Here is a 26,579-nt window from a genome sequence, read left to right on the forward strand (position 1 = left end):
CTGTAATACCCTTATATTTTTTCTATTTTTATCTTTTCTTCTTATTTTTTTCCTTCTTATTTTTCTTTCATCCTTTCTCTCTATTTTCTTTTCTTCCTATCTTCTCTTCCCCCCTTATCCTCTTCTTCCACCGCCGACCAGCCAAGCGCTCTCTTCCCTCTTATCCTCTTCTTCCACCGCCGGCCTCCACTGCCTTGTGCTCCCGCCGCCGGCTGCTGCCCTACCTCGCGCAGCCGGCCCCGCCCACCACCGCACAGCTTCCCGCAGTGCCTGTGCCCACCGCCGCTCGTGCTCTCGCTGCTGCTCGAGCTCCCGCCGCCATCGTGACCTGCGCCACGGCCATGACCTCCTGTCACCGCCTAGGAGAATCAGCAGGAGGACGTGGAGGTCGAGCGCGCGAGGCCGCCGGGGCAAAGCTGGCAGGCGGGCGTGGAGCTACGGCTGGAGCCGGATGGAGCCACGTTTTGTGGTTAGACACCCCCAAACTGCTCCAGTCACTGTGTTTTACGGGGCTTCACCAGCTGTAGCTATTCCTGTTCCACTGTTTGGTAGGGCTTCTTGAGAAACCAGTTTTGGAGCCGCTCAAGAAGCCCTGCCAAAGAGGCTCTTATATTGTGCCGTGACATGTGGGTCCAATTATTTCTGGCTGTGGCTGGCCCATGTCCGTTGCTGTTCGTCGAAAGAAAAATTCGTTGGTAGCGTTTGCACAAACCACAATGGCAGATGATGATAAGGTAATAAAAGGACGATCGAAGAATGCAAGTTTGAATTTGCAAGCAACATTGTCACAAAATATGTTAGGGTATGGAAGAGCTTGTTCTATCTGATTCTGATTCTCTGAGATAAATGATTTTATGGCTCAAAGTGATTCTCTTTAATTCTCTAGTATAAACTCTTAAAATTAAGACAGAGGATCACTTCACGGAATCAAGAAAAACTACTTTTTCCAGCTTTAGGCTCCATTTGGATGTCGATATTGGAGGGCATGGTATTGAAACTGATCTCAATACCAAAACGGCCATGATATTGAAATGGGTATAATTCGAATTGTATTATTTGGGAGTCTATGATATTGATCTTTGGAATTCTAGGAAGCAATTCAATGCCGCACCCCTTCCTCGCAGGGGCGGAAACGGCACCCCACCCCTTCGAGCAACTGCCGCCCATGGTAGAAGGAAAGGGGTGCCGCGAGGAAGAAGGGAAGAGAGGTGCCGTGCTACCGGCTGCGAGAAAGAATGGAAGGAGCCCACCGTGAAGGAGGGAGGGGGTGGCTGGGTGCCGGCGCCTGTGAGGAAGAAGGGAAGGGCCTGCCGCGAGCCGTGAGGTAGAAGGGAAGGGCCTGCCACGAGGAAGAACAAAAGGGGAATTGGGCCGGCCGAGTGTGAGGAAGAAGGGAAGGTCGCGGCAGTGACAAGCACCGCCAAACGCACCCTTAGAGTACCTGTGGATTCTTTACAAATAACAGTCATCAGTCCTGACAAAAGGACTGTGTGAGGAAGAAGGGAAGGTCGCGGCAGTGACAAGCACCGCCAAACGCACCCTTAGAGTACCTGTGGATTCTTTACAAATAACAGTCATCAGTCCTGACAAAAGGACTGAGGGAGATTCAAGAAGAAAATCCATTCACGGTGCTCGCAATAAGGTACGGTGCTCGCAATCTGTGTGATTTTTATTTCCCATAATAATCGCAATGGGGCGGGAACGAGCACCCCAAGCCACAGCAATAACATCACAAGTTCTACTGCCTCTCAGTGCATCTATGCAACACGGTCCTACTGCTACTACACAACCCCAGAGACCTAATGCAAAGGACCCTCTAAACATCCACACCCAGCGTTTGGTTGCTCCAGCCGCATAATCTGATCCTCGAGCAGCTTCCCACCCTTACTACTCCACGGGTGTTTCCTTCCCTCCTTCCTTCAGGCCTCTTCCTCGAGCAGCTTCTGATCAAAGTGCCACACCCCTGCACCCAAACCATATGTCCATATGCATATCAACAAGGGATTACTCTATCTGCAAAGGCATAGTAGCAGATGAAACACTCTTGTTCAACGACAGACTAACTAACCGTGTCCCTTGCCCACTCTCCTCAACTGGGCAACATACTCGGAGACCTTCTTGATGGCTTCAACCTTTCACAAAAGTACAAATCTTTTACAGTCAGAATTACACAAGTACAGGAAATCCGTGTCCAAAAACAAATATTGTTCTGCATGATTTGTTCTGTAGTAAAGAAATGCCTGATTGCTCTTACCTGCTCCGAGAGGAATTCACTCTCGATGAAGTCTGTCAGCTGAGGATCATTGCACCTTGTCGCCACCTGTTAATTATAGCCAAAAGTTCATTACAAACTGTATGTGGCATAAGCGTTGCACTTATATTGACTCTAATAAGTTAATCATTTTTGTGTATTGACTCTAATAAATTAATCATTTTTGTTCACTTAAATAAATTTCCTAACTAGTAGCATTTCTTAAGCCTAACCACACAACATCTCTCGGTAAATAAGCAATGTCAAAGCAACTTACAGTGTGCAGGTTGTGCAGCTTCTCGTTAACCAGCTTTTCCAAAGCCAGAGCCAGCTCCATGGCTGAAATCAGACCAAAGGCACGGTCAAAACGAAGCTTGATGATTAGCTTCCAAATTGGTCAGACATGAACAGAAGACCAACCGTGTAGCTTATACCCAACTAAACATTTACTATAAATAGTCAGCCTTCAATTATAGCATATGTCATGTTTATCACTATCAGTCTTTCAACGTATTATCTGTACGCTGATAGTTGCAGTTCCTACAGCTACATCCAGTTGCAGAATAAAACTCATTCCTTTTTCAGAAAAACATGGAACTTTTGTAAGTTTCCCTGCTCTACCCCAGTATGCAGCCTCCCCTAAGGCACCTACTATTTGAGATCACACCATAATCACCGAATAGGCATGCATGGCAACTCACCGTACAAAGCATCGCCTTTCTCAGGGTGGTCAAACTCTGTTAAGGGAGTGACAATGGACTGGAGCCTGACCCTGCCTCCACGTGTGTTCTGACGGCGGCAACATCAGTATCATATAACAGTACAATAGGGGGAACGGGCCAGATGACCATAGCAATTAGAGAGTCGACGGAAGTACTAATAATACCTGGTACTTCATGAGCTTTTCAGCATGCTCCCTCTCCTCATCACTTGATTCCTTAAAGAACCTGTAGGTATGGAAGGAAAGTTTTCTAACTGTAGGGGGGAAATAATTATGCCATGATGTATTATCGGTCACTGAAGCTGGAGAAATGATGACTTACTTGGCAAATCCTTTGAGAGCCACGTTGTCGCGGTCGAAGTAGGCGAAGAGGGAGTGGTACGCATAGGAGGCATTGTACTCCACACTGCATGATAAGAGCGACAGAGTCAAACTGAATCCAAATCGAACTGCGTATACAGCTGGAATGGCCGGTAAGTAACACTAAAAATAGCTTATTATTATTATTATTATTATTATTATTATTATTAAGCCTTTATCTACCAAAAAAATTGCATCCGCTGGACTTCAACAAGGCAACAATTACGAAGCGTTGCACAATTTATCAGCAGACGGAACACATTTGTAATCAGGTGTGCATCAGAAATTGCCGGAGGAACAGATTAGTCTAGAATCAAACCATACAACAGAATCGGATGTGTGAGCAGAGCAGCGAGACGTACTTGATCTGCTCGTTGATGGCGGCCTCGCATTCGTCGACGAACTTTTGGCGCGCGAGGGACTTGTCGGTGGCCTGGGGCACGAGGGAGAGCTCCCCCTTGATCTCCTCGAAGGGCTGGAAGACGACCCCGCTGAGCACCTCCTTGCCCTTGCCCGCCGCCCTGCACGCGGACGGCGAGACGCGCGGCGCCGGCACCCTGACGGAGGCGGGGTTCGCGGCAGGTCCGGAGACATGGTTGGCCGCGGCGGCCGGGGACGGGGAAACCCTAAGCATCGCCATGTGGATCGAAGTGTCTCGTGAGGTCTGGTCTGGGCTGCGGAATGGGCGGCTGAGGAAAGGGATAGATAGATAGATAGATAGATATAGGCGCGTGGGCCTGGCAGATCGGTGCCACGTGGACGGCTCAGGTTGGGAGGAGCGCGTGGCGGGCGAGCGCTCTCCACGCTCCCTCGAGCGATGGGATATTTTTCCAATCCGCCTCTGCTGGTGGGCCGGTCACCAAGCATCCCCCTCCCCCTCCGCTCCGCTCCTCCGCCCAAGCCATAGCCATCCTTTCAAAATCCAAATCCAAACAAAGCAAAAAAAAAAAAAAAAATGCCGGCGGTGGCGGTCGAGTACGACGCCCTCTCCCTCTTCGCCTCCCGCCTCCTCTCCCACCGCTGCACCAGCTTCGGGGACCCCGAACTCCGCCTGCTCCAGGCCGCGCTCTCCGCTGGGCCCGACGTCCCCGCTCTGCTACACACGCGCTCCGCCGCCCGCCGCCTGCTTCAGGACCGCGCCAAGGAGGCATTCGCCGCCGCGCAGGCTCCTCCCCTGGATCATGCGAGGATCCTCGCCGTCGCCGACTTCTTCGCCCGGGCCTTCGCCCTCGTCGCCGATGTCCGGGTCAGGTCACCACCAATTGGATTGGATTACTTGTTCGCTTCGCCCTCGCGGCGGCCGTCACACTTGCATTATGCACCTGCTCTTGCTCGTCCTAGGGTTTTAATGGGAGCAACCGCAGCATCAGTTCAATATAACATACGGAGTAGTAAATAAGATTGACCACTCACTAGTCACTGCTAATCCTTAACTCACTCTGTTCATGTGCACTGACAGAGCTGCCTTGCCATGAGATATGAGGCCCTGCTCCTGCGAGACGCTAAATACTCTGACAACCACCATCTACAAGTGTCACGCGAGGAGTGGTTAACTTTCGCGAAGGATGCTCTTCAAAATGGCTTCTACACCATTGCTTCCAAGGTAGTTCAATTCCCCATTACAGTCCTCGTTGATTGGTGTTTTGCTGGTTAAGGCGATAAGGTTCAGTAGTGCGAGGAACACTGCCCAGCAATGTCTCAGTAATTATCCAAATAACTCTATCAGGAAATAGTGATTCTATATTGATATTTTCGCTAATCCGGATGCCAGCTCCTCCAGGCACCAGTCAATTTTATGATTCAAATGGACAAGCATCATCTCTTACAATGTCTGAAGAAAGTGTCCCTGTAGACTGACACTGGCCTGCATTGTAACTTTTTTAGGCATTTGCATATGCTACTGCGCACATTCACCCCAGCCACCCAAGGCAGTTGGACTCCACTAATTCCATTGAGAAGGACAAGATCAATGATATAACTGGACTTCGAAACCTGGCCAAGTCATTATCTGCAAAGCATTCTGGTGAGTTTTGCAGTGCCATGAATTGTTTTAGTTACATGCAGAGAAACTGAGCTCGCTTTAACTTTTGACGAAAAGTAAATGTGAGAAACTGAACTTGCTTTATTTCTACAAATTGAGTAAATGAAAGAGTGATACATGCATACAATCAACAGGAATAAAATATCTGACCGCTTGCTTTATCAAACAACTGTTATCTACGACAGTTACAGGGCTATTATGAGCCAGTCTGATCAATTCACAACTCAGGACGCTGAATCTTCTCTTACATACCAGTGAAATGTTTGAATAATTTTCTGAGTAGCTAACCGATACTACTCTTTCTGCCATGACAGTTCAGACAGAGTCAGCTGAATACATGAAAAGGAGAAATTCATGTGCTCGTGAGAAGTATAATTTGCAATCAGGAAAACCAAAGTTACCAGGAAGTTCAATGTATATGTTAGGGATCAAAACAAGGAACATAAAGAAACTGCTTCATAGTCGTGAAAGGAATTTGGGCGAGATTTGAAGCAATCTTAGTATGGCATCTTCCGCATGACTGACAAGAATGAGCATGATCTGCAATAGGAGCCATTTTGTAAAAGGTGACTTTAATCCCTTACTTTTACATATTTCTGGAACTCTATTCTTTTTAACTTTTTTCCTCCTAACAGCGCATATGCACTTCAATCTCTTATGCCTAGTTGAGCATCTGCCGTACCAGTACCAGCTCATAGGAACAATGTAGACGACCACGTCAAGTCTCTTACGAATTCAGTTATTCCTTTCTATATGCAATCCTTGATTAGAACATAAGGCCACATTGAAGCCTTGTTGTCAGATAACTACATCATTACGTTCATCTGATTATTGAAGTATGTGGGGATGCACTGGTAGCATGTGCATGCCAGCCGTCCTCATTTCTTTAGTAATCCACATCATCTAGTTCATGTGGAACCCCTGTTCATCAGTTCCCCAAATTAAAAGTACAGTATTTTTTAGCTTATTTTTATAACATTGGATCCTAGATTTTCTTTTTTAAGAAAACGGTGGCTAGACCATCATATCTTATTTGAGCTCAAAAGTTTAATGACAAGTCAATTGCATCGAAAATAAGCCGCTCACATAGAGGTATAATATCAGTGGCATATTTGCTATAAAAGGTTTGGTGATTACATTACTGCAATCTTTGACTAAATTTTCAACCATCATTTTCTTGCTGGTTGATTACTGCCCCATCTGATCAGTGATCAGTGGAAGTGTTGCTATATATATGTACAGTTTTTGCTTAGTATATATTTCAGAAATGTTAAACTTGGCTTTTTATGTGCACCTCAATTAGGTGAGAATTTTTGCAATGGAGACATGAAGCGAGTTCATGTATGAGTCTTTGATTCAAATATTAAAACGAAGCTGTCAAAGATTACATACCTGTGCCCTTGAGTAGCATATCCACTCTGCAAGTAAGTTGCCACTTTCAATATCTGCAGACCGTTGTTCATGTGCAGGACAATGATAAATAGCAATTGTGTCATGCTTAACATGTTGCCTTATTATTATATTTATCGAAATCTGTTCGTGAATCGTGACTGATGAGTATGCTAAGTGTTGGAAAATGCTCCACCATCTTTTTTTTCCCCGAAATGGGAACAAGTGGTCGTGTTTCGAGGAAAGGACATGTCTGTTGCATACATATTCTAGAAAGGATATTTGTTGGAGTGCTAGGTAAAAGAGTTTAGAACATAACCACGAGCAGTAAGGATATATGCAGAGGTGGGCCATGTGGGTGAGCTCTCAGTGATGGATCAAATTTGACTTTAAATGTCAGGCGAAGACTTTGCGTAGTAGTTTGCCTGTGAAAACAGCTCTGTCGGCAAGCATAGTTTAGTGGTAGGGGCCTGGGCAGCCGCGATCGTACTTGACTGGCATGGCATCCATCCATTTTAGGCCTCAATCACACCTTTGGAAGGGTAGTAGCTTTTGATAGCAACCGCATGTGCACGCACGCATCGCAGCACCCTTCCTTAGAAGTCCTGCCTCATCCTGGTGGGGAGACTAGCTGCAGCGTGTATGCAAGGCACGCCATGCATGACGCGAATTTGTTGTGTCATGCGAACTGGGAACAGATGCTGGTAAACCGTTGGTTGTAGAGTCTGCGCCGCAGCTAGCTGCTGACCGTATCGTGCATGCGTGTCACCCCCTCGCTTGTCCTTGTAGATGCCATCCCACAACCGGCCTACTGTTGCAATGCACGACAAATCCGTAATCTTGCTCTTGTCCTGGCCTTGTGCCACTCCTGACCTACTGCCGACGTACGTGTCAGCTTTCCTCCTCATCTCCGTTTACTTGTCGTCTTCTCTTGCTCGAGATGAGATTGGGACCACGTGAATGTCCAGAAAACAATGCATACGCTTGATGTTCCTAGTACTGTTAGTTAATTGAGGAGAGATAAAGCAGACTACTTGCTTGATCGGTTGTTTATAATATGCTTGCTGTCGAGTCGACCAATCAATCTAATCGTTGCTAGCTGCTGCATACAATACAGACAAGAAATTTACAATTACATGTGGTTACATTAATTGTCAAATGCAAGCCATACAATCTGTCCTGCGTGGCAGAGTTAATTTGAAGTATGCATTAGAGGCAGCTGCTGGGTGGACTGAAAGGTGAAGCAAGGTAGTGAGTGCCTCCATGTTAGTTAATTGAGGAGAGATAAAGCAGACTACTAGCTTGCTCGATCGGTTGTTTATAATATTATGCCTGCTGTCGAGTCGACCAATCAATCTCATCGTTGCTAGCTGCTACATACAATACAGACAAGACAAAGAAGCCATGAAACCATACACACTGCTGCATGCTCTACCACTACAGCCCATTGTTCCTCAGCACTCTGCTGGCTCTATAAAAGAGGAGGCTCTGCACCCGGCAGTCTCCCCCTCTTCCTTCCTTCCCTTTGCAATATAATCCTCATCCATCCTCTCTCTTCACTGCTCGCTCTAGAGCTGGTCCTCCTGTGAGGTTGGCATCCATGGCCGGGAGCGGAAGCAGCGGGAGCGGGAGCAGCTCGGCGCCCTGCGCATCGTGCAAGCTGCTGCGGCGGCGGTGCACCCAGGAGTGCGTGTTCGCGCCCTACTTCCCTCCTGAGGATCCTCACAAGTTCGCCATCGTCCACAAGGTCTTTGGCGCCAGCAATGTCAGCAAGATGCTCCAGGTACCGTCTGCTTGCATCTCAAAGCTAGCGCGGCAGGCAAATTGAACTGACGCATGCATCCCCCTCAATTTTTCATGACTTCGATCATCAGGAGCTGCCTGCTCAGCAGAGGGCGGATGCGGTGAGCAGCCTGGTGTACGAGGCCAACGCACGGATGAGGGATCCCGTCTACGGCTGCGTCGGCGCCATCTCCTACCTCCAGCAGCAGGTCTCCCAGCTCCAGATGCAGCTCGCCCTCGCCAAGGCCGAGATCCTCCTCTGCGTCCAGATGCAACACGATGGCCATGCAACTGCTTCAGCTTCACCACCGTCACTTCAGCGGCAGCAGCAGCAGCTCATGGAAAGCGAGGCGTATGGTAGCCTGCTCATGCAAAATGGCCTGATGAACAGCACCGGAGCTCATCAGCAGCAGATGTTGGGCTCTGCTGGGAACACTGCACTGATGCTGCAGGAGGCATGCCTCAAGAAAGAGTCCCTATGGGCATGAATTAATAATGTGCCTGAATTTTGCAGATGCTATTGTTGAGAGTCAGCGATGTGAATGCGCGTGTTTGGATTCACATGGTAGGCTCAGTAGTCAGTATGTAGCTAGGATTGTTCGGACCCTAAGCATCGCAAAGCCTTTTTCAAACAAGGCCGAAACTGTATGACTGCTGCATACCTACTAGATTCCTAAGCTTCTGCATAAGACGTGTGTCCCTTCATCTGCTGGGTTGCACAAGGGCTGACCTGGCTTCACAAGTATTCTACCTGTACAATTGTACTTGATAAATATATGCCAAGGCTGTAGAATAACTACTGGAGATCTTAAAATACTTGGGGGTGCTCCGAGTCATCAAGAAATCATCAAAACAAAACCTAATTTGTTTCTTAATTTGCTAAAAATAACTAAGGAAGTGAGTTGCAAGTAGCTCTGATGGATCTGCTATAAATGATTCGAACGTGGAGGCTAGGTGCTTTTACTATTTATTTATATATACTAGGTACATGCCCGTGCATTGCTATGGGCAAAAAAAATATGGAATCCCATGATATCATGCAAAAGGACCTAAATGAGACAATGTATAAAGAAAATAAATATATTTAGAAGAATGTGCTTTATACTTGGTATAAGATTAAAGTTTCAGTTAGAAATAGTATTACTTCACTTAACTATTACTACAATTTAGATGCCAGCAAAAAAAAGCGCAATAGAGCAGTAAAAGTATGAAAGCATGGAAATGAAAGACTCTTAAATATTGCAAATGGAATTGACAGGAGCAGCTCATGTCAATATCATGAAATCGAGTGATGTCTCCCAAAAAAATAACTATAGACTTAAATTTGAAGGGGGGCGTGTAATAATAGTTGAGCCTTAAGCTTATTTATCAATAACTCATTTGAATAAATAGACTACTTCAAACTGGAAAAGAACTTTATGATTTACACATGTAAACCAAACTGGAAAAGAACTTCAACATGATGTGATGAACCTCAGGAGTGAATATGTGCATGTTGCTGCTCTTATTAAATTCCATGATACATCAAGATTAGTCAGTTGTGAAGAGCAGTACTGCAGCAAGATTAACCACGTAGTGATGAACTGGAAGCTTTATACCATTGCCCACCAATGGTAAACTTCCAGGCATCCTTTTCAACTCTTTAAGATAAAATCTAACAGAGAACCATCCATGGTCTAAGTTGTTCATGACTTCAAGGACCCTGAAGATGTATAGAAATATACCTTTCAAGTGTCCCCTTAATAAAACACAATGTAGTTTAGTAAACTAAACCAATGGTTATTCTGCTGAACATCCTCAACCATGCAAGATGAGCTATACTGCACCCAGCAAAGCAAATGGAGGAACCAGAGATGCCTTTCCAATATTGCCTAAATGAACTAATTCAAGCCCCATTAGACCGGCTTGCATAGAAATCACATTTGACAATTTCCGAACAGAAATTTGAGATATCACCCCAGTGATAAAACTTGAGGAATGTAATTCAGGTGAGATTGCGATAATGCAATATCAAAGAAAATATTAAAAGGCTGACCCAATATCTGCAGATTCACATATGGACCAAAACTGCATTGTGACTGTATAATATCCTTCACCACCAAATTGAGCTCGCATAACCTGATCGAACACTTGGTAACTACCTTAATGCAGGTCCATGTAGCAGTTCAAAACAATTATGATTGAGTGATCTGGCATGTCACTTCTTCTCAGAATAGCTAGCATTTCGTGGGTAAGTACATGTTCTCTCGCAGGTGGTGCCCAAGGCACTTTGAACCAACCAATGCGAATAGCAATGCACACCTTAAACAATAATCATTAGAACTGATGGTCAATTGTTCAGTTCCAAAGGGAGGTCACGTGGCTGAGGCTGCAATGCTTAATCCTCGTATCACTCAGCTCTTCACAATATTACTTTAATTGTTGTGTCTGTACCTAGCTAGCCATAATTCTTTTGACCACCTGCAGAGAGAAGGTTATTAGCAAAAAAATGCTTTGTAGAAAAAAATAAAACTATATGGATGGAAAATCTTTTTCTGGCAACATCTAGTATCCGAACAACAGAAGAATAACATAAATCAGAAATCTCAGTCTTCTGTTCCATCAATCCATAGTAGGCATAAGCAATGGTCAATCTGCGAGTTAAATTACAGATATAATTGATACTTTCAAAGGGGCTACATGTTAAACTGGACTGACTAAACTGAAAGAAGTTCTATACTTCTATTTTCTCTTAAGATGTTTTTTACATACATATACTGACTACACAAATAAAAGGTAGTAATATCAAGCAATTTCACTGATGCTGTTTTGTGAAGCAATTTCACTGATGCTGTTTTGTGAGACTATGCAGTGTCTGACGATTATATATGTGCGCAAATGCACATATTTCCACAATCTATCTGAACCAAAGTTGTCTTTTGTCAAAATTCCCTTTTACAACATTGTTCACTGGTCACCATACATTCAGGATGAGCTTATCAATTTCTCTAGTTACACAAGGACGACACAAAGGAATAATACAACAGATTTCAGTCAGAGGATCTGAAGAAATCACTTATATAGGCTTGATGTTCTACTCACACGACCAATAGTCAAACTAAGGGAATCTCCTACAGCACTAATGCAGCATGGCAGTTTAGACCCAGATTGCTTACCAAAACTAATGCAGCTTACCAAAAGGGTATTGGCTGTTGAGAGGTAGCTGTGTAACCCAGAAACTAAAGGTCGAAATGCTCATTGGACCCAAGCGAGAATCCAACTTATCACTTAAGATGATCAAGAAGGTTGAGTTCCCCTCACGCTCCCAGCACGTCAATCATCACCCTCTGCAGGTCCTCCTAAACCTTGTTGCAATCACTACAACATGTATGCAGCGAAATATGCTGATGCATGCTAGTTGGAACACTACAAAAGTGAATATTACTGAACATAAAAACTTAGGCTGGCGAAGGAACAAGTATAAAGGAGCATACCATATACAGTGCAAATCTACTTTAGTTTATTTAGAAAATTTGAGATGCTCTGAATTGTCTGTAACCTGCTCCTCTGAAGACAACAAATGACAAAATAGTACCTTTTGAGAGGTAAGGTCAACATCAAACTAAATGTACGATAAGTTGAATGCATTGCTTATAAATTATTTTAGTTCTTTCAACCAATCAGAGAATAGAAGTGACACAATGAGGTAAGACATTGAAATTGCTGCCAGCGACAGCCATCTTGCCTTAGCGTATACCAACAATGCATACTCAGGGAAACTTAACTATATATGGTTTAGTTATAAATACTGGATATTGATTGATGTCCATGAAAATGCTAAGAGGACTAAACAATGATTACAGCTATGAACAGAACACCAAAAGATGTAGAGGCATTACTAAGTTCAGACTTTCAGAGGCCTAAAAAGGATTCAGACTTTCAGAGGCACAACAACATGTGACAGATCAAATGGTCATACTAATAGATGCCTAAACCATGCTTTACTAATTTAGTGGACGCACTACAGAGCTACAAGCTCATTGGATGCAATTCGCTTTCACAACATCGATTAATTGGTCACCGCACAAGTGCAAATAAATATTTTTTAGATAAGTGCTACTGCCTCTGAACATGTATGTTATGAAGACAAATCAGTACAAGTAGACCCGTTTCATCTAGAAAAAAAAGCAAGGATCCTTTGGCAAAGCACAATTATAGAATGCTGAAGGCAACAGATCGATTCAGACGCTACCCTTCTCTTCACGCCTCTTCTTCCCCCTTGGCAATTGATGAACAGTATTGAGATTTGAGAAGGGGGCATTACCTTGGCCGGGTGTGGCAGTGCTGCCTGGTCAGCCTAGAGCACAGGGGAGGACGGGGGCCAGCCGTGGAGGAGGCAGGGGCACGAGGGTGGAGGAGTGGCGCCAGCGGCGGCGGAGGTAGGCGTTGCAGGCAGGATTTGGGTGCGCGGGGCGACGAACGATGTCCACCCGCGGAGGGCCTGGAGGCGGCGGCGATTACCAAATAAGACTGGCATGTAGTAATGGGCCTGCCTTGGCAAATGGCATGTTGGCTTGCTTAGAAAGAAGCGGCCGGCCGAGAGAATGTATGCATCCTTGTGGGCCGTTTAGGGCTCTGAATAGTCCTTGAAGATCAAGATATATGGTACTGTTCCATAAAAAGATATAAGACACTGTTTCTGAATAGCTAGCTACATCATCTACCAGACTACCGCAGCTGATTTTCGTAATTTCGCACTAGTAGAGTACGTGTAGTAGGCCTGTTCCAGTTGACTTGCTGCCTTTCATTTCTTGCCTTGCATTGCATTGCAGAGAGGAATTCCAGGAGCTGCAGCTCTTTGAAGCCATGCCATGCGTATATAGATTGGTTATAGCTTTCTGGCAAAATTGACACCCATCTGTAATCAGTAATGGTCAGCTGACAACTGAAGCATGCACTCAGCAGCTTACAGTTACTCTGATTGTTTTTTTGATGTAAAGTTACTCTGATTGTTGCACTGGAGGCCAATCTGACCATAATAAAGAGACTTTTCAAAAAACATAATAAAGAGACTCAATTTGAATGAAGTTCTCAAAAGAAAAGACTACTCAGTTTGATCAGAATGCTCAGAATGTTAGTGGGAGCCGCATTAATCAATGTCTGAAGCACATTAGTTATGTTGTCCCCACATGCATGCATATCGTCGGTGGATTGTATTAAAAGGATTCGATACTCCCACAAATTGATCTGTTAGTACTAAATGACATGGATGGTGACTGATGTGGTTGAGGTTGATACGTCCTCTTTAGATTATTGTCACTGCATGCGCTGCAGCCGCGCCTAGTAAAATGTAGGAAGCTGACAGAAATAGCGTCGTCCTTGTACACTGTTGTCTTTCTTCCAGCTTGCATTGGCAGCTTCATTCCCCCTTGCTGATGAACTGCAGACAGCGCCACCAAAATGCTACAGTTCCGTCGTCCTTGTACCCTGCCGACTGCACAAGACGCATACCAGATCTGCAACATCCGCCGACAATCAGTGATTTTATTTTAGTCTGTCGTTGCAAATTGTAGCAACCTTCCAGATCTCAGTGTATTTGGTGGAGGGTCAAAATCAAAGCAAAGCTTCCTTCTATATCTTTATGCTAACATTCAGTGCATGTTTCGTTGATATGATGGCAATAATAATAATGCAAATGCTCCAACTAATATAATACGTGCCTTAAACTGCTCCCTCATCCATGCTTCAATCTTATTGCACTTTCACCATGGACTGTTCTTCAGGAACAAGAGCACAGCTGCAGGCGTCCAAATACTGGTTGCACGGCTTCTTTTTGGACTTGTGCAGGAATGAAGCAACTTGTGCCTGATCCTTCAGGGAATCATGTGGACCAGCATTCGGTTGCAACAACTATGACTACTAAAGATCTTACTAGCCTTCCAAGGCTCAATCAGCTGGTGTGTACAATGCAGTACTAATTGTACCATCCTTCAACCCTGAAAAGCATGCTTTTGCCCCCAAAACCTTTTTGCAGAATGCTGCTGCTCATTGTTCATGCTTTTCTTACCTGTAGCTAGGTACCTCGTAGAATAGCAGTATCTATTGAAAATTAATAAAATTCCCTGTATCGATTTTTTTTTGAAAATGCAAAAGCATATCAGATTGACACCACACGTATATTATCGCTCATCAGCCATGCATTTCTCATACCCCACCTGGATAGGACAAGATACTCCATAAAGCAAACGTGACCACAGGATGCCACCTAACCCTTTTTTGGTATTTTGAACCACTCATTTCTTCCTATGCCGAAAGAAGACCTGCAAAACGGCCTATTACTTAGCACCAGTGGGATCATTTTAAGATTCAGCACGAAACAAAACTTAAGCGAGAATGTGTTGATTCGTGATATGCAATTTACCTCTAGGTACTTGCATCAGATTAAATAATCATAGTGCTTCCAAACAAATGCAATAGTGATGATCTGCCCTACTCATTTTGGGAGGAAAAATATAAAAAGGAAGGCAAATAAAAGGCAAGTTTCGTTTTTCAGCACCGTACCCTTTAAAGAAATTCACACTGCACCTATGTGGAGAAGAGACGCATTCCGACATCACTTAATTATTCGTATTGATGCACAGTTAGATCACAAAAGAGGGGAGCCAAGCTATGCACCACACTTCTCTGAGAAAAGAATGAAGACACAAGCCACTCCCAAGATGATGGTGCTCCATGCTCCGGTTGGAGTAAGGAGCATCGTGAGCTTCCTAGTGGCCTTCTTCATCGTCGCCAGCTCCATCGTCTTCCTCTTCGACAGAGGCCAGGAAGCGCAGGTGCAAATGGCGGTCGAGCATGGACGCCAAGAACCATGGGTTGGAGGGACAACTGAGGCCGGGGACACCAGCAAGGAGGAGTGCAACTGGTCGAGGGGGCAGTGGGTTTACGATAATGTGTCCCGGCCATTATACTCCGGGCTCAAGTGCACCTTCATCTTCCCTGAGGTGGCTTGTGACAAATATGGCAGGAAGGATGTCATGTACCAGCACTGGAGATGGCAGCCTCATGGATGCGACCTTCCAAGGTAGGATAGGATTACATACAGATCTCCAGGTACTTTTAGATCAACTTTGTTCTTGTCAGTCCAAAAGTTCCTGCATATCTGAAAGTGGCAGTTTAAGAATTTTCCAAGGGTAGTAAATGTTTTTTGTTTCATGGAAGCAGAAAAATACATAATTAATCTGTAACTAAATATAAGACATTAAGACAGAGGATAGTAATGCAGAGAGAAGAAAATATTACTTTGAGGTTGCAAAACTGATCTCATTACGGTTGTTAGCTAGAGGCCAACAAGAAACAAAACATGTAAGAGAACTAATTGACAGTGAAATATCAGACGCGAGGAAAACTTCTACCTACCTTTTACTGTATTGCATAACTTACTCTGCATGGTATTCGTGACATGATGTTTGAATTTTACCGACCTTTCCGGAACAGATTCGATGCCATCAAGCTGCTTGAAATGCTGAGGAACAAGAGATTAGTGTTTGTGGGTGACTCGGTGAACAGGAACCAATGGGTTTCCCTGGTATGCATGGTGGAGGCCTCAATACCTGATGACAGGCTCAAGACGCGCATCTTCAATGGCTCGCTCATCTCCTTCAAGGCATTGGTGTGCATTCCGATCCTTCACAAATCTACAGGCTACACAAACCAACAATTTTGGTTAGCCGATATGAACACATAATTATTTGTTTTTAGGAATACAATGCAACGATAGATTTCTACTGGTCACCGCTGCTGTTGGAGTCCAACAGCGACAACCCCATTATCCACCGGGTGGACTACCGGATGATAAGGGCTGACAGAATCGAGAAGCATGCCAGTGTCTGGAGGGATGCTGACATCATTGTCTTCAATTCTTACCTGTGGTGGAGGAAGCAGAATGATGACATGAGGATGAAGGTCATGTAAGTGCATTTCTCTCTTTAATTTCCTTCCTATTAAATTATTGGCATATATATATATATATACCAGGATAAAAATCTTATTAGGATCATAAAAATAAAATATGAACCAGCAAATACTAAGTCTCGAGATGCAATGAAATGGTTAAGATTTTTTTTTTATGTGCATGCAGGTATGGTTCATTTGAAGATGGTGATGCCAGGTTAGATGAAATGGAAATGATGGATGGATTCGAGGTAGCTCTTAAGAAACTAACGGAATGGCTCGGTGAGAATATTGACAAGAAAAAGACTAGAATCTTTTTCGCGGGATCATCACCAACACATTTCTGGGCTAGCAAGTGGGGTGGGGAAGATAGCAACAAGTGTCTGAATGAAACAGAACCCATCTACAAAGTGGGATACAAATCCGCAGATTACAGCTTGATGGCCATGGCGAAGTCGTATTTTGAAACATTATTAGAGCCAAAAGGTATACATGTTGAGATACTGAACATCACAGAGCTATCTGACTACCGCAAGGACGGGCATCCGACGGTATTCAGGAAACAGTATGTTCCTCTGACGAAAGAGCAAATTGCGAAGCCAGCCAGCTATGCGGATTGCACGCATTGGTGCCTCCCCGGCGTTCCTGATGTCTGGAACGAATTTTTATACGCCAACCTCATCATGTACAGATGATCGATGCACCCCTAATATATAAGATAATGTACAAATGACATACTGCATCTAGATTGAGCAGTTTCTGAACAAGTTGTCGACAGGCACATCGTCTGTTACTGAAAGAATAGCGCCACCGGTTAAATTCTGGAATAAATTTAGAAAAATAGGAACACTCGTATCAAGTCGAGGACTCAAACCTAAGTAGCTAAGGTTTCAGTTCGCAACATAGATAGTATTGGTAAACTAGATTAATGCATGCACTTGTTTTGGACGAGTTTTTTTTGTCTTGGAATAAAAGGGTAGAGGAACGTGTTGCACAAGTTCTGTGAGGAGAAACCCAACTAATGATGGTTTGGTTTGGGACGTCATTAATTAATTAATCGTAGTAATTAGCAACATGCCGTCGGTGGGAAGGATTGAATGCCACCGTGCGTACGTGCATGTTGCTGTGCTATGACTCAACATTAATTACTGGAAACTGTTGTGCGATTATATATGCAACCATCAGCCTGTCTAAAACGGCAATTAGCACCACCTGATCATCGCTTTAAGGCCGGTTAGTTTGATGGTACAGTTGCTAAGATTAGATTAGGAACTAGTAACTGTACCAGATGAATTTTATGGTGATGAAATTTCTCTCGCATCCCATGAAACTCTCTCTTTTTCTCTCCTTACCGTATCAGCAAAATTGATGATGTGGTATAGAATTTAATGCTATAAAATTCTTCATAAAACTTCCATTAAAACTGGCCTAATTTTCAGCTGAGAATTATATGGGAAACGCTCGCTCCATCATCTATGGATTCAATCATCATCTGAATTATTATTATTGTCGGTCGGGCCGTGCGGTGCGGTGCCACCAACGCTAGCTGCATATAGCAGGTTTGGTGAGGTTGTTGAGGCCGGGATCAGGCTGGCATGACATACACTTCCTTCACACTAGCTAGACAACTGTACCTCTTTTGCTTGTCCTTGACTCCTTGTAACCTGCTAGCTTGTAGAGGTACTAGCTAGGTCCCGTGTGCATGGTCGACTACCTTAATTCTCAAACCTTTTGGCTTGAGATCGAGCACCGATGTTGATGTTCAGTGTTTGCTGTGTGTGGACCGGAATGCTGTTCTTTTCTTCCAGCCGATCGACGACCTGGCTAGCTCTTGATCAGTCAGTCGCCAATCGTGGTATCCGACGGACACAGTGCGTCACTACTGCATGCCACGGCAATGTCAATAACTTCATCACTCTATGCATGCCAATGATGGATGGAGGCAAAGGACTGCTGCAAGCTTCAAGATTCCACATCACACATTCACACAAACAGTAGTAGAAGCTAGACGATCCACACATATAGATGTATCTTGGTACAACGGCAACTCGGTCAGTGACACAAAGCGTTCAACTAATTACGATACCACTAATTAATTGATGCAAACAATCTCACTCCTAATAATTAGATGTACTGAATCTTTACATGCCTCTCTATCCAGATGTACAGGAACGTACGTACCTGCAAGGGTAACGACAGCATCATATAGAATCTCACTCTTAACTACATGTACTGAATCTTTACATGCCTCATGAGCGTAGCTGCAAGGGCAACGACGTCGTCATATGCCCTCTTCTTGGGCTTGTGCATGGAGCAACTCCGCGTGATTCCTCAGAGAAGGACCATATGTGCCCAGCAACTAGCAGGAATGCCATGGCACAACAGCTAGGCTAGCTGCTACTGTGTGTGTGTACAGCTCTGACAATGTTACTAGCCTTCTAAGGCTCGCTCACCACATCTACTGCAAACCAGCAATCAATCATTGTACCACCCATCTCCAACCTTGCAACCTGCAGATGCTCCGCTGAATGCTGCTGCTCATCATCCACGCTTTTCAGATCTACTGCACCTGCCACAAGGAATTTTTCTGTAAATGGCCGGATGGAAGCAGCAGAATGACTGAAAGCAGTATATATAATGCAAAGCTCAACACACCCGACCCTTTTCATTAGAGACTAGACCCCATTGGTTAGGACAGGGTACCAAACAAAGCAACTATCACCACACAATTTCACCTAACCCTTTATTTGGTCTCTGGATGCACTCATTTAGTCCTTTGCTCAAACAAGATAACGCACAAGATGCCTACTATATATTTAGCACCGAGTAGGGCCATTTTATGATTCAGCAACAAACCAAATTGATGAAACAATGTTATGAGGATCGTGATGTGGCATTTATTTACCTCTAGGTACCAGAGTACCATTAAATAACCGTGATGCCACCACCAATTGCCTTTCAGTATCATTAAATCTGAACGTGCCTTTTGGCTGAAGAAAGATTGAAAAGGAAGGCAAATAGAAGGCGTGGCCAATAATTACTTCAAAAGAGATTGCAGGTGCTGCTGCGGCACCAATGATCATCCATCTAGTCTATCAAAATCATATTTAGATCTTCATGTTTCGTAAAATAATGATCCCAGTGCCACCACGCTAAAAAGACAGGCACATTTCTTTAAAATGAATCATTCAGAAAGGCTGGGTCGTCAGTGCATGCTGTCTGTACACTCATTAAAGCAAAAAAAAAAGCATGTGATACATTCCTAAAAAAGTAACCCATGTCATGGATGACAGAAAAATGAAATAAAATATGGTAGGTGGCTAAATTGACTCCGATTGACTCACTGATAGCCAAGTTGACGATTGCAAATGTACATCATTTTGCTACTGCCGGATAGAACAGATCAATTGGTCTATGAGGAATAACATTTATATTATGATGCTAAGACAAAAATACATATACACATATATCTTTTTAGAAAAGTGCAGATATTGTTACAATAGATTACAACCAAACATCAAGAGAAATTATGATTGCTACTTTGAGCTCGGGTAGTCATCTGGAACATTGGTGGACTTTGCTTTGCATTAGCGACTTAATGACTTCAAGTTTAGTTTATTGATTGTCAAAGAAACATGCAAAAACTGTTATTTTTTTCCTGGCAATCAGCTTTTTGTTGCTTAATTTACAAACTCTGTCTTTTTAAAGTGAGAAGCCCAAGTGTTTCACTTCATTTTTTATTTGCCTCCTTTCTATCATGTTTGGTGTGATACTGTGGTGGATTGAAAGGACTGTCGGCACCAGAAACCAGCACTTGGACCTCCTCACATGTTTTATTCCCTTTTGCTTTTTGGTTAAACAAAGTTAGAGCATGCTTCTCATTTGAAAAAAAGTATGGGATCAATTTAGTTGCTGATTTGCAAATTCAGACTGACTATACATCAAACTGTAAACTGATATTCAATTTGTCTAAGTTTCAGCACTGAAAAAGACTAACTGAGCCTGCTCTTTCGTAGTTACCAAATGGCTCGATGATTCAGAACATGTGGTTAGCTCAGGGGTCACTGGTCAGTTTGTTTGATTACCAGACCTGGGCCACTTAGCCATGTGCAAGTCTAATACCCCCATCGCAGAGAAGAGAGGTGCACCATAAAAGAGGGGAGCCAAGCTAAGCACCACACTTTTCTGAAGAAAGAATGAAGACAGAAGCCATTCCCAAGATGACGGTGCTCCATGCTCCTGTTGGAGTGAGGAGCATCATTAGCTCACTTGTGGCCTTCTTCATCGTCGCCAGCTCCGTCACCTTCTTGCTTGACCGAGGCCAGGAAGCACAAGTGCAAATGGCAGTCGAGCATGGACACCAAGAAATGCAGGTGAAGGTGGAGGCTGGACTCCAAGAACCAGCGATGAGAGGGACTACTGATGTGGGCGATGCCGAAGAGTGCAACTGGTCGAGGGGACGGTGGGTGTACGACATGTCCAGGCCATTGTACTCCGGTCTCAAGTGTTCTTTCATCTTTCCTGAGGTGGCTTGCGACAAATATGGAAGGAAGGATGTCATGTATCAGCACTGGAGATGGCAGCCTCATGGATGCGACCTTCCAAGGTATGATTGTTGATGATTACATGCTCCCAAGTATTTTTAGCTCAATTTTGTTGTTGTCAACCCAAAAATTCCAGAATATCTGAAGGTGCAGTTCTAGAATAAGAAGCACTTTCAGTATCGCAGTCAAGAATTTGCAAGGATATTTTTTCGTTTGTTTTATGGAAGCAGTAAAACACTCGATCTGACTGAAATAAAAGAAAGAATAGTACAGCACAGAAGAAAAAAAATCAACTTATTTTAAGATTGAAAAAATGATCTAATTACGGTTGTTAGCCAGAGCAAACAACAAACCAAATTTGCAAGAGAACTAACTGACAGTGAAAGATCAGAACCGAGAAAAACTTCTACCTGCTTCTTATTTTATTATTTGTACCATCCTGTAAGGGTAGAAAGGAGATCATATCTGAATAACTTACTCTGCATGGTAGGAAGACATGATGACTGATGTCAGGATTTGCCATGTCAAAACAGATTCGATGCCACCAAGCTGCTTGAAAAGCTGAGGAACAAGAGATTAGTGTTTGTGGGCGATTCAGTCAACAGGAACCAATGGGTTTCTCTGGTGTGCATGGTGGAGGCCTCAATACCTGATGACAGGCTCAAGACGCGCATCTTCAATGGCTCTCTCATCTCCTTCAAGGCACTGGTATGTTTTCCTTCACAATTCTACAGGCTACAGAAACAACAATGTCAGTTAACCGATATAAACACATAATCATTTCAGGAATACAATGCAACAATAGATTTCTACTGGTCGCCACTGCTTGTGGAGTCCAACAGCGACAACCCAATTATCCACCGAGTGGAGTACCGGATCATAAGGGCAGACAGAATTGAGAAGCATGCCAGTGTCTGGAGGGATGCTGACATCATTGTCTTCAATTCTTACCTATGGTGGAGGAAGCAGAAGGATGACATGAGGATGAAGGTCATGTAAGTACAATTCTTTCCTTCCTACTCAACAGGGATCACATTGTCAGCGACTCAGTGTCACATCTCAGAATAGCTGTGAGAACTAATAAAAACTAACAAAGTTTAAGGCGAAATGAATTTGGTAACATCATTTGTATGTACAGGTATGGCTCATTCGAAGATGGCGATGCAAGGTTAGACGAAATGGAAATGATTGATGGTTTCGAGATAGCTCTCAAGAAACTTACTGAATGGCTCGGAGAGAATATTGACAAGAACAAGACTAGAATCTTTTTCGCAGGATCATCACCTACACATTCCTGGTGAGAGATATACCCCTGCATCATTCGTCAACATGTACTAGTACATTTGCTACATCTCCATGATATCAGGTGGTGTTTCTTGGTGGAAGTGATGAAAGATATATGTGTATTTTCCAGGGCTAGTAACTGGGGTGGAGAAGACAGCAACAAGTGCCTCAACGAAACAGAGCCGGTCTACAAAATTGGATACAAAGCCGCAACTACAGATTACAGTCTGATGGCCAAGGCTAAGTCATATTTTAAAACATTGGAGCCGAAAGGTATACATGTTCAGATACTGAACATCACAGAGCTGTCTGACTACCGCAAGGACGGGCATCCTACTGTGTTCAGGAGACAGTTTGTTCCTCTGACAAAAGAGCAGATTGCGAACCCAGCCAGCTACGCGGATTGCACGCATTGGTGCCTCCCCGGCGTTCCTGATGTCTGGAACGAGTTTTTATACGGCTACCTCATGTACAAATGATGCACCATGCCAGATTTTGCACCCCCCCCCCCCCAACATATATAATGTACAAATGACATACTGCATTTAGATTAGGCTGCTTTGTTTTGTGCAGAGAATGGCTGGAGTGGCCCCATCACATTTACATGCAGAGACAGATAAAAGGATCTGTATGTGTACCATCTCATTAAATCACTGAAGGAGACACTCAAAGTGAACAGTGTATAACAGTGTGCTATTCGTTTTCATCTGACAGAGCAACAAATTTTAAATAAATTTACCATCAGAAAGAACAACATAAGGATGGAAAACTGTCCTAGATGTCCCTAAAATTCAATTCATTCAGACCGTCAGGCAGGCAAGCAAGAAAAAGCTACATATTTGAGAGGTGGATCAACAAGAGAAGAGCGACCTGAACAATAAGGACTGCCGTCACTAAACCAGCTGCAGTCGCCGGCTCGCCGCCGCGCAGCAGCATACGGCACCGCAGAGGGGGACACGACGCCATCATCGCGCGCAGGCTTACCACCAAGCGCACCGCCATGGCTACTGGAATACTGGATTCACTCTGCAACTCGGAAAAGCTGCCGGCGGCCGGCCTCCGCCGCCGTGGAATGGTCAAACGGTGGAAGCTTGGGTTTGCTGCCGCCGCATATCCAGGCCATGGGCTTACGGGCTATAGGCTAGAGGGCCCAATAAGCAGCCCAAGTTATTGGGCCACACACGAATAATCGGCAGGCGAGCGGCTGTCTATGTTGTTGGGCCTGCTGATTCAGAGATTACCCGTGTACTAAATCAATTTGATTTTTTTTAAAAAAAGGTTTATAAAAATAAATTCGAAAAAGTAGCCTATTTGGAAAATTTTCAAAAAAGAGGTACCTCCCGCCCGGTCGGGCGGGAGGCGTGGGGTCGGACACCTCCCGCCCATTCAACGAGCGGGAAGTGCTAAATCTTTTCTAGACCCCTCCCGAGAACTTCTTCGCGAATAAGAAAAATTTCTTATTCGCGAAGAGGCCACTGATGCGGCCGCGGGGGCATCCCGCCCGCCCAACGTGTGGGAGGTGCGGAGCCCCTACAGTGCGGAGGGGCATCCCGCCCGTTGGGTGGGCGAGAGGTTCCCCTCCCCCTATATAAGCTCTATGTAAGCTCCCACCTACCCCCTAAATTTCTATTTTATTCAGCAAAAATTGGAAAAAAAGAAAGCGAGGAGAGGAAGAGAGGAGAGGAAGCGGCGAAGGCCTGTTCACACGTCAGTTTGAAGGTATATTCTCGTTCTAGTCGTATAATTACTTGAAAATAACTATAATCTAGAAAATATTTCTTAGGGTAGTTATATTTTGAATAGTTTTTAGTATTTTCAATTGTTTTTAGTATAATTTATATTCTGAATAGTTTAGAATCTGGAAAATATAATCTGGGAATCGCTGAAATTTAGTGTCGTTGTGTATTAATATGTAGTATAATTAGTTTATTAATAATTGACAGATATGTCTTCCAAGAAGGGTACTTTTAGTATATATTACGGAGAAGGAAATGTGATTTATGGGCCGAATGGGATAGATTTAAGTGAATTCAACTGTGCGGTCAGAGGAATTACTAGACCGCACGAGAGGATATTTGAATCTCTATGCAACTGGTTAATGAGCGGATTGAGGATTAATCATGGGACACGCACTGTGAGTGTTGAGTGCGTCATAAATCGTACCACTCACGTTTTGATCTGGGAGCTGATGCCATTTGCAAGCAACGATGACTGGTTAAGTTATCTGCAAAATGCAAGTTATTGGCAATAGCCACTGGTACTCCTTGTCAGTGTGTAACAACAGCTTTTGATAAACATCGAAGCTGCTGCGGGGGATGAAGAAGTTGAGGAGACAAACATTGAGGCAGGTGGCACCGCAGCACCTCAATACGTGGCTGATGAGAGGGAGAACATTCCCCGTATTGTTGAACAGCTGCGAGACGAAGATCGTGAGTTGGATGAAGCAATGAATGCCGATTCGTCTGATGATGATGAGGATGTGCCTGAAGAATGGGTGAGCAGCGACTTCAGTCATCTTATCATAGATGATGGACCCAACGTGCCTTGGGATTGCAGGGAGAACGAAGTTGTCGAGGGTGCGAGGTACCACTCAATTGATGAGGTGAAGAAATCTGTTAAGTGTTGGTCTCTCTCTTATACGAGAGTTCAAAACAGTCGAGAGTCGAGTGCAAGTCTCATAAGTACGATGTGGTATGTGTAAAGGAGGGTTATCCGTGGCGGGTACATGCCTATAAGAGCAAATGGAAAGATTATTAAGAATACTCAATTATCACTCAGCACACTTGTCATTTGCCGGGCGTGCAGAAATCCCATGCTCAATTTAATTCTTTTAACCTCCTTTCTAAAAAAATCCAATCCCTGCAAATGCCGGGAATCCTATACATCTTCCGGAAATTTTTTTTCTTCCCCGCTGTTTGAGATTCCTACGAAAATCTATATCCATTGGATCTTCTCCATCCAAAACGCTAAGATAACTTCTCCCCTGCCTCCGTTCGCGCCGCTGTTGCTTCGGTCCTGCCGCCCCCGCCCCTGCGGCCTCCCCGCGCCGCCGCCGGCGGGCCTGCATGCTGCCCCTGCGCCTCCACCGTGCCGCCGCGTGCCAGCCCCCGCGGCTCCGCGGGCCTGGCTGTGCGCCGCCGGCCCCGTGCGTTGCCCCTGCTCTCGTGGCCCCGTGCGCCGCCGGCGGCCTGGCCGCGCTCCGCCGCCGGCCCCACTCGCCACGCCGCCATCGGAGAAGAAGACAATCCATTTTGAAAAAAAGTTGATTAGGTTTTGATAAATGTTGAATATATTCTCTTAATATGTTGAAATAGTTTGTAAAAAATATTGAAGGTAGTGTATGTGTTTCTGAAAATTGTTGAATCTACTATTTTTAAATGTTGGTCGATTTTTCATAAAATGTTGAATTTAATTTTTTAAATTGTTGAATTCAGATCTCTAATTTGGACCCATGCAATATTTCTATTGTTACAGGGCCTTAATGGACTTTATAAGTGTACAGCTTATCCATCTTCCGGAAGCCATAGGATCCCTGCAAATGCAAGCCAGTTTTCCCCCGAGGAATTGCAAACTGCCTCATTTATTCATGATAAAGATAGACTATTATTTACTTAGAAAGGGCACATGTATGAGAAGAAAAATGGGGAACAAATTTCTCCAAGTCTTGTAAAAAACTTACATTCAGAGAATAATCTAAAACGAATTACGTTATGGTCCAGGATGGTAGATGTATTCATTGCATATATTGTATTGGGCATCGTGGGGACGGAAAGCATTCAACTACTACTGCCTTTGCAGCTAGCTGAAGCCCACTTAATTGTTGCCTTTTACATGGCTCTCTATCCAGAACAATATGACAAGAGCATACTTGCTGATGTCCATAGCAGTTGTACTGACTCTCCTTGGACTTTCAGTAAGTACCCAGTCTGATCCCTGAGGGAACCATGTGGAGTAGCAAGCATTAGGTAAAGGAATCCCATGTTGGCAGCTCACTACTGCTACTGTGTGTGTACCCAGCTCATCTTAAGCTTTGTAAGGCCCCCTCATCTCATGTGCTACAAATCAGTAACGATTTTACCATTCTCCAGGGTTGCTTGCAGATGTTTTCCTGAACGCTTCTCCTCACCCTCCATGCTTTAAAGTTTAAAGAGCTATCGTACCTGCCAGAAAGAAACAATTTTTGCTGAGAAAATGGCCACACATGATCAGCAATCTAACATCATGTGCAACTTAACAGCCAAGCCCAAGCACTGTCATTAGAATAGACCTCAATGGTTA

At 44.3% G+C, this 26,579-nt stretch overlaps 5 protein-coding genes and 2 long non-coding RNA genes across 13 annotated transcripts; 4 read left to right on the plus strand and 3 right to left on the minus strand.

Moving 5' to 3' along the window:
• Positions 1-1,643: 1,643 nt before the first annotated feature.
• LOC112884599 (ferritin-1, chloroplastic-like) lies at positions 1,644-4,032 on the minus strand. Its single transcript, XM_025950039.1, has 8 exons — positions 3,695-4,032; positions 3,295-3,378; positions 3,138-3,198; positions 2,953-3,040; positions 2,529-2,590; positions 2,255-2,320; positions 2,069-2,132; positions 1,644-1,963 (listed from the first exon to the last, which is right to left on the minus strand). The coding sequence occupies exons 1-8, from the start codon at positions 3,970-3,972 to the stop codon at positions 1,920-1,922; spliced, it is 747 nt and encodes a 248-aa protein (XP_025805824.1). The 5' UTR covers positions 3,973-4,032; the 3' UTR covers positions 1,644-1,919.
• Positions 4,033-4,248: 216 nt separating this feature from the next.
• On the plus strand, positions 4,249-6,917 carry LOC112884598. Its single transcript, XM_025950038.1, has 5 exons — positions 4,249-4,578; positions 4,792-4,935; positions 5,217-5,355; positions 5,688-5,939; positions 6,677-6,917. The coding sequence occupies exons 1-4, from the start codon at positions 4,288-4,290 to the stop codon at positions 5,861-5,863; spliced, it is 750 nt and encodes a 249-aa protein (XP_025805823.1). The 5' UTR covers positions 4,249-4,287; the 3' UTR covers positions 5,864-5,939; positions 6,677-6,917.
• LOC112884597 (protein trichome birefringence-like 34) lies at positions 6,677-17,301 on the plus strand. 3 transcript variants are annotated; one of them, XM_025950035.1, is made up of 6 exons: positions 6,677-6,797; positions 14,307-14,480; positions 15,165-15,604; positions 16,018-16,192; positions 16,282-16,490; positions 16,661-17,301. In XM_025950035.1, exons 2-6 carry the CDS (start codon positions 14,373-14,375, stop codon positions 17,166-17,168), a joined length of 1,440 nt encoding a protein of 479 aa, XP_025805820.1. In that variant the 5' UTR covers positions 6,677-6,797; positions 14,307-14,372; the 3' UTR covers positions 17,169-17,301. The 3 variants fall into 3 exon arrangements, with proteins under 3 accessions (XP_025805820.1, XP_025805819.1, XP_025805821.1); XM_025950036.1 differs by lacking the exon at positions 6,677-6,797 and having other exon boundaries at positions 14,361-14,480; positions 15,169-15,604; XM_025950034.1 differs by lacking the exon at positions 6,677-6,797 and having other exon boundaries at positions 14,339-15,604.
• Positions 8,083-9,358, plus strand: LOC112884600 (LOB domain-containing protein 12-like). Its single transcript, XM_025950040.1, has 2 exons — positions 8,083-8,545; positions 8,637-9,358. The coding sequence occupies exons 1-2, from the start codon at positions 8,363-8,365 to the stop codon at positions 9,030-9,032; spliced, it is 579 nt and encodes a 192-aa protein (XP_025805825.1). The 5' UTR covers positions 8,083-8,362; the 3' UTR covers positions 9,033-9,358.
• Positions 10,019-13,331, minus strand: LOC112884601. Of its 4 annotated transcripts, XR_003227136.1 has the most exons (3): positions 12,848-13,321; positions 11,719-11,901; positions 10,019-11,004 (listed from the first exon to the last, which is right to left on the minus strand). It is a non-coding gene; the product is annotated as an uncharacterized LOC112884601 (long non-coding RNA). The 4 variants fall into 4 exon arrangements; XR_003227135.1 differs by lacking the exon at positions 11,719-11,901 and having other exon boundaries at positions 12,848-13,314; XR_003227137.1 differs by lacking the exon at positions 10,019-11,004 and having other exon boundaries at positions 11,396-11,949; positions 12,848-13,331.
• A 1,268-nt stretch (positions 17,302-18,569) lies between the features above and the next one.
• On the minus strand, positions 18,570-23,534 carry LOC112887897. 2 transcript variants are annotated; one of them, XR_003227640.1, is made up of 5 exons: positions 23,172-23,534; positions 21,969-22,033; positions 21,667-21,752; positions 21,496-21,578; positions 18,570-19,042 (listed from the first exon to the last, which is right to left on the minus strand). It is a non-coding gene; the product is annotated as an uncharacterized LOC112887897 (long non-coding RNA). The 2 variants fall into 2 exon arrangements; XR_003227639.1 differs by lacking the exon at positions 23,172-23,534 and adding an exon at positions 22,240-22,395.
• On the plus strand, positions 19,664-22,954 carry LOC112887896 (protein trichome birefringence-like 34). The gene is made up of 5 exons (XM_025954184.1): positions 19,664-21,079; positions 21,551-21,725; positions 21,804-22,012; positions 22,156-22,314; positions 22,432-22,954. The coding sequence occupies exons 1-5, from the start codon at positions 20,670-20,672 to the stop codon at positions 22,778-22,780; spliced, it is 1,302 nt and encodes a 433-aa protein (XP_025809969.1). The 5' UTR covers positions 19,664-20,669; the 3' UTR covers positions 22,781-22,954.
• Positions 23,535-26,579: the final 3,045 nt, after the last annotated feature.

Source organism: Panicum hallii, chromosome 3 (genome assembly GCF_002211085.1).
Source record: "Panicum hallii strain FIL2 chromosome 3, PHallii_v3.1, whole genome shotgun sequence".
NCBI classification, from domain to species: domain Eukaryota; kingdom Viridiplantae; phylum Streptophyta; class Magnoliopsida; order Poales; family Poaceae; genus Panicum; species Panicum hallii.